Source organism: Miscanthus floridulus, chromosome 9 (genome assembly GCF_019320115.1).
Source record: "Miscanthus floridulus cultivar M001 chromosome 9, ASM1932011v1, whole genome shotgun sequence".
Taxonomy (NCBI): Eukaryota; Viridiplantae; Streptophyta; class Magnoliopsida; order Poales; family Poaceae; genus Miscanthus; species Miscanthus floridulus.
Window position 1 is genome coordinate 86,398,265 of NC_089588.1, and position 9,142 is coordinate 86,407,406.

The 9,142-nt window shown below is 48.3% G+C and overlaps 1 protein-coding gene across 1 annotated transcript; it reads left to right on the plus strand.

Moving 5' to 3' along the window:
* The first annotated feature begins 247 nt into the window (after positions 1–247).
* Positions 248–7,012, plus strand: LOC136483897 (RNA polymerase II C-terminal domain phosphatase-like 3). Its single transcript, XM_066481083.1, has 11 exons — positions 248–1,259; positions 1,353–1,497; positions 1,568–1,623; positions 1,713–1,773; positions 1,862–3,130; positions 3,419–3,988; positions 4,072–4,218; positions 4,304–4,572; positions 4,656–4,767; positions 4,846–5,150; positions 5,274–7,012. Exons 1-11 carry the CDS (start codon positions 607–609, stop codon positions 5,332–5,334), a joined length of 3,648 nt encoding a protein of 1,215 aa, XP_066337180.1. The 5' UTR covers positions 248–606; the 3' UTR covers positions 5,335–7,012.
* Positions 7,013–9,142: the final 2,130 nt, after the last annotated feature.

Consider the following 9,142-nt stretch of genomic DNA (forward strand, 5'->3'; position numbering starts at 1 on the left):
AACGAAAGTGCTAGAGTATCTAAAACCCAAAAATTTTCGGATCTAAACGAACCTAAATGCAAAGCAGAAAGCAGTGCAGAATCCAAGCCGCAGGACTGGCAGGGGAATCCAAGCCGGAGCGTGACATCAGCCTACAGCCGCGCCGCCATGTCGTATGTGTAGTGTAGCCTTGTGTGCACCCAACCCAACGCGAAGAGCCCCGGCAAGACGTGTCCGCATCGAGCACCGTCCAACTCAAACCCCAACGGCCGGATCCGACCCGGCGTGCTCTACATATCCGTCCCGTCACCCCGCTTCCCCTCTTCCTCTTCGCTTTTTTCCCCCCCAAATCTCGCGTGCTTGTCTTTCTCCGTGTCCTGCTCCGCCCCGCTTCCCCCAAGCGCGTGCGCCTCCGATCCAGCGGGTTCGGCGCTGCGCCCGTCGATTGACGCGATTCGTCTGCCAGGGTACCGGCCGGCGCCTGGGCGCCCCGCGGATCGAGCACCGGGGTCGCCGGATTTGGGCGCCGCGGACGAGACCTAGCTCGGCGCCGGAGTTTGTGACGGAGCTAGCTTTGGCGTGGTTGGTGGAGGGGAGGAGGAGGAGGAAGGGAGCGGTCGGTCTCATATGCGCGTGACGGTCACGCCCAAGGACGAGGAGAGGATGGTCGGCTTGATGGCGCGGCAGCGGTCGCGGTCGGCGGTGGTTGCGGCGGGCGGAGATTTGGTCACTGCTCCCGGCGGGGGCGAGGGGTCGGATGGGGACTCGTCGGGGTCGATAGAGGAGATTTCAGCTGACGACTTCAGGAAGGACTCGTCGTCGGCGTTGGGCGGTGCCGCCGCGGCGGCGCCGGCGGGGCCGAGATCTAGGCCTTGGGTGGCCCCGCCCGCCGTGGGTTACATGGCGCGGAACTTTGGGCACGCCTTCAACAGCTTCGCGTGGTCGCAGGCCGTGCGGAACAAGCCGCTCGGACTACAGCCGCCGCCTGCCCCGGACGAGGACGAGGTGGAGCACGCCGTGGACGCTGCCTCCGATGGGGAGAAGGAGGAGGGCGAGATTGAGGAGGGGGAGGCTGTGGAGGCCTCGGCCTCGCCTGCCCGTGCGCAGCCTGAGACCATCGACTTGGACGCTGACGTGCCGGAGAAGTCAGAGTCGGTGGCTGGCGACGTTGCCGGTGCTGTGCCCGCCTCAGCTGCTGAGGAAGAGGAGGTGAACCTTGATCAGCATGTCGGCAGTATACTGGAGGAGCTCGAGATGGTCTCCATTGAGGAAGCTGAGAAGTATGGACAGATGCTTCATGTTTTTGCTGAACAAAGGCTTCGTTTCGGACGAAGACTGAGAAAACCGGTTGTAACTGCTGCAATGTTGCGCAGGTCGTTTGAGGGTGCATGTAGACGACTGCATACCTGCTTCGAGAACCTGAAGCCGCTGTTCCAGGAACTGGAGAACGGGAGCCCGATGGCTATACTTGAACCCCTCATGCAGCAGGCGTTTATTGGAATTGACACACTCACCACTGTAAGGCCTACACCAAATGTTGGTTGGTACCCTCCCTTGATGTAGGGCTGATGCTTGTTGCGTACTGCAGGTGGCGATTTCGTATAACTTGCCAAGGAGTGAGCAGAATAAGACAACACTATTGAAGTATGCAATTGATCTTCAGCTAATTATTAACAGTTGAAAACTGCCACCACCAGTTTTGTAACTGACATGATGACCATTGAATGATGTAGGTTGTTGTTCCACATAAAGAACAGATATTCAGACATGCTGACGCCTGAGCAGCGTGACGAGGTTAGTAATGTCTCCATTCCGTTTTGTTGCTTATGTGCTGAATGCTGAAGCCGCAACCACAAATTTCTGTCCTGTTCCTGTGTATCAGTTGGACAGCCGCGTGAGGAAGTTAGTTTTTGGAGAAAAAGACAATGTCAGTGACCCAAGTACAAGTGGCACCAATGCGATAAATGTTCCGGCTCCATCTGGGCAGGTTTCATCCTCAGGAGGACTGCCATTTGAATCAGGTGCAGCAAATCCATTTAGTAGGTTGCCGAGGTTGGAAGTACCTGCCAAAAGGATTAGTCCCTTGTTGGATCTTCATGCAGATTATGATGAGAACAGCTTACCATCTCCAACCAGGGATAATGCACCGCCTTTTCCTGTGCCAAAGCCTATTGGTTTTGGAGCATTTCCAATGGCACCTGAGAAGTTATCTTTCCCAGAAAGAGTTGAGCCTGCAAAGAATTCGTTATATACATCCTTAAATGATCCTCTAAAGGCTGTCTCCTCATATCAGCAGAAGTATGGGCAGAAATCTGTATTTCCAAGTGATGATCTACCAAGTCCAACTCCATCTGGTGATGAGGGTAAATCTGCAGATAAAGGTGGTGACATATTTAGTGAGGTTTCCAGCTTCCCTGTTCCAAAGAGTATTGCATTACCAAGTACAAGCCAGATGCCTGCTTCTCAACCTAGCACAGTCAGCAGCAGTGGTATTAGTCATGCATCTGGTCCACCTGGTTTTGCTAAACAAATTGAGCAGTCGGCTGCAGGTCCAAATCATGCAACTAAGGCAGCATCTAAAAGTAGAGATCCGAGGCTCAGGTTTTTGAACCGTGATTCTGCTGGTGCTACAGACGTGAATCGGCGTGCAAATTTTTCAGAACTGATGGATGGGAACCTGGGTGGAGCGTCAGTTGGTAACCGTAAACACAAAGCAGTTGATGATCCTCAGGTAGATGAAAATGCGTTCAAAAGATTTAGGGGTGGAACTGCGAATCCTAGAGACATGCAGCCTACAGGGAATCCCAATCAGCTTATAAACATTAGGGCTCCTACAAATAGTAGTGGTATCAATATGAAAACTCTGCAACCCCCTCAAACTACTGCTCCACATCCCAGTGCAGGTCCTGCTGTCCCGTTGCCTTCTATGTTGTTAAAGGACATTGCTGTGAACCCAACATTGCTGATGCATTTGATCCAAATGGAACAACAAAAGAAGTCAGCATCAGAAACTCAGGGTGGCATGTCTAGTGGGATGACCAACAATGGAATTGCAGGCACGGTTTTCTCACCTGGCAATGCTCCGAAGACTACAGAAGCTGCACAAGTCCCCTCTGTTAGGCCACAGGTCCCAGTGCAGACACCTCCTTTGGTAAAGCTCTTTGTACTCTTAAGCGTCTTCTGTTGATACTTGACTACTTGTATACATCATTTATTTGCTTGATAGCTATTTCCTTTGGATCATTATATTCTGTAGTTTTAATGTGCTTATTAAGTGGTTAAATGATTAGAACCTGGGGTTGTCTCTTGTGATCCCATGTTGGCTCGTATGTTGTGTTAGTCAATAATTAGGTGTGTTAGTCAATAATTATGCATGCTATCTTTACATTAAATGCCAGCTCTTTTTAGAGTATTTTACTAACTTTTGCTATTTCTGTAGGACTCACAAAATGATGGTGGAATCGTTCGCATGAAGCCCCGTGATCCACGGCGCATCCTACACAGTAACATAGCACAGAAATCTGACACAATGGGCTTGGAGCAAGTGAAAATTAATGGAATTACCCAGCCAGACTCTCAGGGCACCAAGGACCAGACTAGTTCAATGCCTTCTCAACCAGCTTTGCCATCTAGCATTGCAAGGCCATTCGGCAGCACAAAACATGTTGATCCTGTCTCTAATTCACAGTTAGCTGCTACAGCTATTATGGCTCCTACACAACAAGCTTTGGGCAGCATAAATAAGGTGGACCCAAGACTAGCAGTTGAACAGAATGGACAAAATGCTGATGCAACAACAAATGATGCTTCTGCAACAGCACTTGAAGCTACGCAGCCTGTTAGCCCATGGGGTAATCTTGATCATCTCCTTGATGGATATGATGATAAGCAAAAAGCTCTGATACAGAAGGAAAGGGCAAGACGAATAACAGAACAGCACAAAATGTTCTCAGCGCGAAAGCTAAGCTTGGTGCTTGATTTGGATCACACCCTTCTTAATTCTGCAAAGGTATATTGATATTTTGGCGTATGAGGTTATGAGTTTAAAGTTGCTTAATTATTTTTCTGTTCATGCTGCCCATACCTTTTCAGTTTATAGAAGTGGAACCCATTCATGAAGAGATGTTATGGAAGAAAGAGGAGCAAGACAGGACTTTGCCAGAACGTCATCTCTACCGTTTTCATCATATGAATATGTGGACGAAGCTGAGGCCAGGAATATGGAACTTTCTTGAGAAGGTTTGCTGTGTTCTCATTTTTTGTGTGTGCAGAATTAAGTGTTTTTGCTCTGCTGTTAATTTTTGACCTGTGATGATTTGTGCAGGCTAGTAACCTATTCGAGTTGCATTTATACACTATGGGAAACAAACTGTATGCTACCGAGATGGCCAAGGTTCTTGATCCAACTGGGACCTTGTTTGCTGGACGAGTCATATCAAGAGGTGATGATGGTGATCCCTTTGACAGTGATGAGCCAGTGCCGAAAAGTAAAGATCTGGATGGGGTACTGGGTATGGAATCTGCAGTCGTGATCATAGATGATTCTGTAAGAGTCTGGCCTCATAACAGGCACAATTTGATAGTTGTAGAGAGGTATGAGTCAATGCTTTCGTTCTTCCTAATGAACTGTTGTCAAATGCATCTGCCTAATCCCCTTTCCATGCGATTTTCTGCAGATACACCTATTTCCCCTGCAGCAGACGTCAATTTGGCCTTCCTGGACCATCACTTCTAGAGATTGACAGAGACGAGAGGCCTGAGGATGGTACCCTTGCTTCGTCACTTGCGGTATGGTACTTTTTTCTCAACATATGTACCAACATGTGAACTTTGATTATACTCACGTGGTTCTCATTCTGGAAATAGGTCATTGAGAGAATCCACCACAATTTCTTTTCACATCCTAACCTCAATGAGGCTGATGTGCGGAGCATACTAGCATCTGAGCAGCGAAGGATCCTTGCTGGTTGTCGTATTGTCTTTAGCCGGGTTTTCCCAGTTGGAGACGCCAGCCCCCACTTGCATCCTCTGTGGCAGACTGCGGAGCAGTTTGGTGCGGTCTGCACAAACCTGGTTGATGACCGGGTCACTCATGTTGTTGCCAACTCCCCTGGGACAGACAAGGTGAATTGGGCATTATCCAAGGGCAAATTCGTGGTGCATCCAGGATGGTGAGGAATATTGCTACTTCTATTTACATGAGTATTTTCTTTTCTATTTTATGACCTTTTTTCTAACTTGTCGAGATAACCCATCACTTGATTGAAATTCTGTATCATGTTTGCCATAAACAGGGTAGAAGCTTCAGCTCTGTTGTACCGGCGCACCAACGAACATGACTTTGCAGTCAAATAACACCCGTCCTGAGCCCGAATTCATCATATAGGCTCCAGGGAAGATTTCTTCTCGGGATGGGATATGTTCATGGTAACCTAACGTGATTAAAAAAACCATAACAACATATCTAAAACAGGACCATAGTAAGAAGGAAAACGACCACCAAAAGAATTCCAGGCCTTAAAAGAAACGGTAATGAAGAAAACGCTTTATGAAAGCCTGGAAAAGGGGACTGGGTCTGTGGTGGATGTCATTACCGAGGTGGTGAGTATTTGGTCAAGATGTCTTTTAGAAAGAGCCAGCAAAGATGCGCGAAAAGGTGAAGATGAGCTGATGCTCACCGCCTCATCATCCTTTGTAACTTAGCAGTAAAAGTGGTGCAGTTTTGGTAATAGTCCTAGGTTCAGAAATGTTGCTTCAGGCCAAAGGGATTTGGGGGGTTTTTGCCCGTTTTGGTAGCTGCCGCTTGTCGCCCATCGAAAGTGTGACCTGAACTGACAACGGCGGCATGAATCCAGGGACGGGGCATTTATAGGATGGGTTTGCTATGTCAGTATTTGTGTGTGTGTTAGCTTGGGTGTAAAGCTGGTTCCGTCTGTGTCGAACGCTGCAAAGGCAAGTGGACAGGGACACCTGGGGCTGCGCCTGCTGCTCTCCTAAACGTACTCTTTTTTTCGAAACTGAAGGCCGAAAAGAACCTTTTGTTCAGTTGGTTCAGTTGATGGGGTTGAAGAATTCATGGCGTCAGAGAAGAACCAGTTGGTTCAGGTAAATGGGCTGAAGAATTAATGGCGTCAGAGAAGAACGCAGAGGTTGTGATGGGTTGGTTGCTATGTGGAAGGTTGTTCCGAAAGGGAAACGCGTGACATGGTGAGTGTCAGCGAATCTAGGGCCACGTCATGAAAACCGACTCGTCTTCTAACCGAAAAGGCCAAAAACCGTTATGATTTAACCGTATCTGCGAGAATTGATTCTTTTGGGTTGATATTTGCTGACGGTTTTTGTTTTAGTTTTAGTTTTCCAAACAAGCTTTGGTTTGCGGACTTACTGACAAGTATGTTTTAGCCATTTTGGTTGTTTCAACTTTCAATGGGATTTGGAGAACGATCATCCGTGCTAAAACTTTTTTTTGCAACTTTCAACTTCATACGTAAGAAAAAAGTATACTTTATGATCTTTTGAACGACAGAGACATTTTTCTGTTGTAAGTAAAATAAAAATGCTATTTTCCAGAAAAACCTCCACATTGAATCTAGGATCACCATTTTTGCACCATCATATGACCATGTAATGACTATTTACTAGTCAGATACACTTATAGTCAGATATACTTGATAACCATTTTTTTAGAACAGTCATGTTACTGCTTGACGGGACTATATATTAAAAGACTCACCATTTTATAGAACAAGTCATATGGTGATACTTTCCATAAAAAATATTAAAACTTATTGTTTCACATATTAGTAAACAAGTATTCACAAGAAAATATTAGCATAAAATGAACATGAAACAATGCATGATCCATCCAAATGCCAAGTAGTAATATTAAAAGCATATCTAAGATTCTTTCTTAAACTCTCTCTAAATCATCATTTGGAGGGTCATTTGTAAAAAAATCATTATCTATATATTTTCACTCTTCAGTAGCTTTTTGTCGGTGCGAAAAGTGATAAACAAGTAAATATTTGTTGTTTTGCCATACGTTGTGATCGGATGTGGTCTAGCACTCAATGACACATGGTTTATACTGGTTTAGGCAATGTGCCCTACGTTCAGTTTGAGTCAGTCGGTGACTTTATTCTTGAGTCCAGGTGCTCGAAGTTTGCTGTGGGGTTACAAGGAGTGGGAGTAAGATGTGGGGTGTTAGAGGTCCGGTCGAACTTTGGATCGAAGGGCCGAGAGTGACGGGAGCTTTTACGTGCGCTAAGTATTGGAACGTATGCTCTGTGTAGCTTTAGAATGTCTAAAGCTAGCAAAGAGTGAGTCGGAATGATCCGTCTATCGTTTGTTTGTTGTTGTCTGTCCCTGTTGGGAGAGGGCGCATCCTCTTTTATAGATGAAGGGGATGGCCTTACAAGTGAGAGAGTGTGTGCTATCTAGTTTGGTTGCCCATGTCGTCGGGTACAAGATGGTTTGTTGGTGTCCACAATACTGTTGACGTCCAGATGCATGTGGTAGACCTCATCGTGTTCTTCTGGTATGGCAAATGTCGGAGCCTACCATACTGTAGGACAAATGTCGGCATCACAACACTGTTCGTGTTCTGTCATGTCTAGAAGGTTGCAGAGCACCCTTCTGACATGGTCTGGCGGCACTGTCCTGCAGGTGTGTAGGGTACGATCCTCGGTATTGTGGCTGACTGGAGCGCATTACCTTATCTGCTTCGCCTGGTTTCTTGGGTCCTCACCGAGCGGGCGTCCTCGGCCGATCGTTCCCAGTTGGCTTTGACCGCGCCGGTCGGAGAAGAGCCGTAAGCAGAGGTTCAGTGTATTCCTGATTGGAGAGGCGGGTCGGAGTCAGAAGCGAGCGTCGTCCCCTCCTTGGCTAGGCCTCCCGGTCGGAGACACGGGTCGGAGTCGAAAGCGAGCGTTGTCCCCTCCTTGGCCAGGCCTCCCGGCCGGAGACGCGGGTTGGAGTCGAAAGCGAGCATCGTCCCCTCTTTGGCCAGGCTTCCGGTCGGAGACGCGATCGCTTTTCTAGTCTGTCGTTTAGGTATCTGGGCCGGCCTAGGAGCTGCACGTCGTTCGTAACGTCGTCTGCTGGGCCGAGCTTTTACTGGAGAGTAGGCCCATTAGGGACCTCGGGTTTATGAACCCGACAGGAGCCCCCGAGCCCCTAGGCGATTCAGTAGAATTGTCTATGAAATTTTTTGTTTTGATAGTGGGTGTAGCCCCCGAGCCCCTGGGCGATTTTGGGTAGAATCATCTCGGGGATTTTTTGACTTGCCAGTGGGTGCGCGCGAGCGCATTTGGTGGGTGTAGCCCCTGAGCCTGCGTCCGACTGGTGAGTCGGTTGGAGGCTGAATATCTTGGTACTCTTTCCTAGGGCCACAGACTCCTATGTTTCTGCCGTTCAGGGTGTTTGCCCATGTTTGTCCCGTCCGTGACTTGCGCGGCTAGTTGTTTTCTCGAGTCAGCATTGGGCGACCTGAGCTTTGAGCCCCGTTGGGTTCGGTAGGGGTTGGTCTAGTTTCGTGCATTACCCTATCCGCGGTTTCCGCAACTGGAGGGGCTGAGCTAACGTCGCTTGCATTAATGGCTCGAGTGACGCGCTCAGTGAGCTCACTAACGGGTGCGTTCGAGCGGAATCTGGGTTCGTCGTTTGTGATAGGGTCGGCATAGCCCTCATGTGGCATTCCACTGCTCCTTAACCCGCCTCCCGATAGATGCTCGGGTCGTTCCAGAGACCAACTTAGGTGGCTTGCTGGTCTCCCCTCGATGGAGATTCTATAGGCATGGCTCGAGGTTAGGATCGAACGAGAAGGTTGAGATGACCCTATCTGCTTCTGAGCATATCGGGCGAGGGCCGCTGGGCTCATCTGCATTTTCTCCCCTAGCTCTGTTTGACGCGTGGCGTCCTCAAGCCCTTCACGGCCTAGCCTTTGAACCCCGATCGGTTGTCGCTCATGTCGAATGAGGTGACTACCACTTCGTGACGCAACACGAAGCATTGTGATGCATCAATTGCATATGCAATGCTTTGGATGTATGGGATGAATGAATGATTGCATGGATGAATGTGTGAATGCGTGTATGATTGTATGAATGAATGTGTGAATGCGTGTATGATGAATGATCATGCACAAGAAAATAAAGTAAGACGG

What these genes read in the sequence shown, in the direction of transcription:
- LOC136483897 (XM_066481083.1), top strand. Translation starts at nt 607, where the DNA reads ATGCGCGTGACGGTCACGCCCAAGGACGAGGAGAGGATGGTCGGCTTG. An exon ending in TCCATTGAGGAAGCTGAGAA is followed by an intron (nt 1,260 to 1,352) that starts GTATGGACAGAT and finishes AATGTTGCGCAG; the next exon opens with GTCGTTTGAGGGTGCATGTA. An exon ending in TTCGTGGTGCATCCAGGATG is followed by an intron (nt 5,151 to 5,273) that starts GTGAGGAATATT and finishes TGCCATAAACAG; the next exon opens with GGTAGAAGCTTCAGCTCTGT.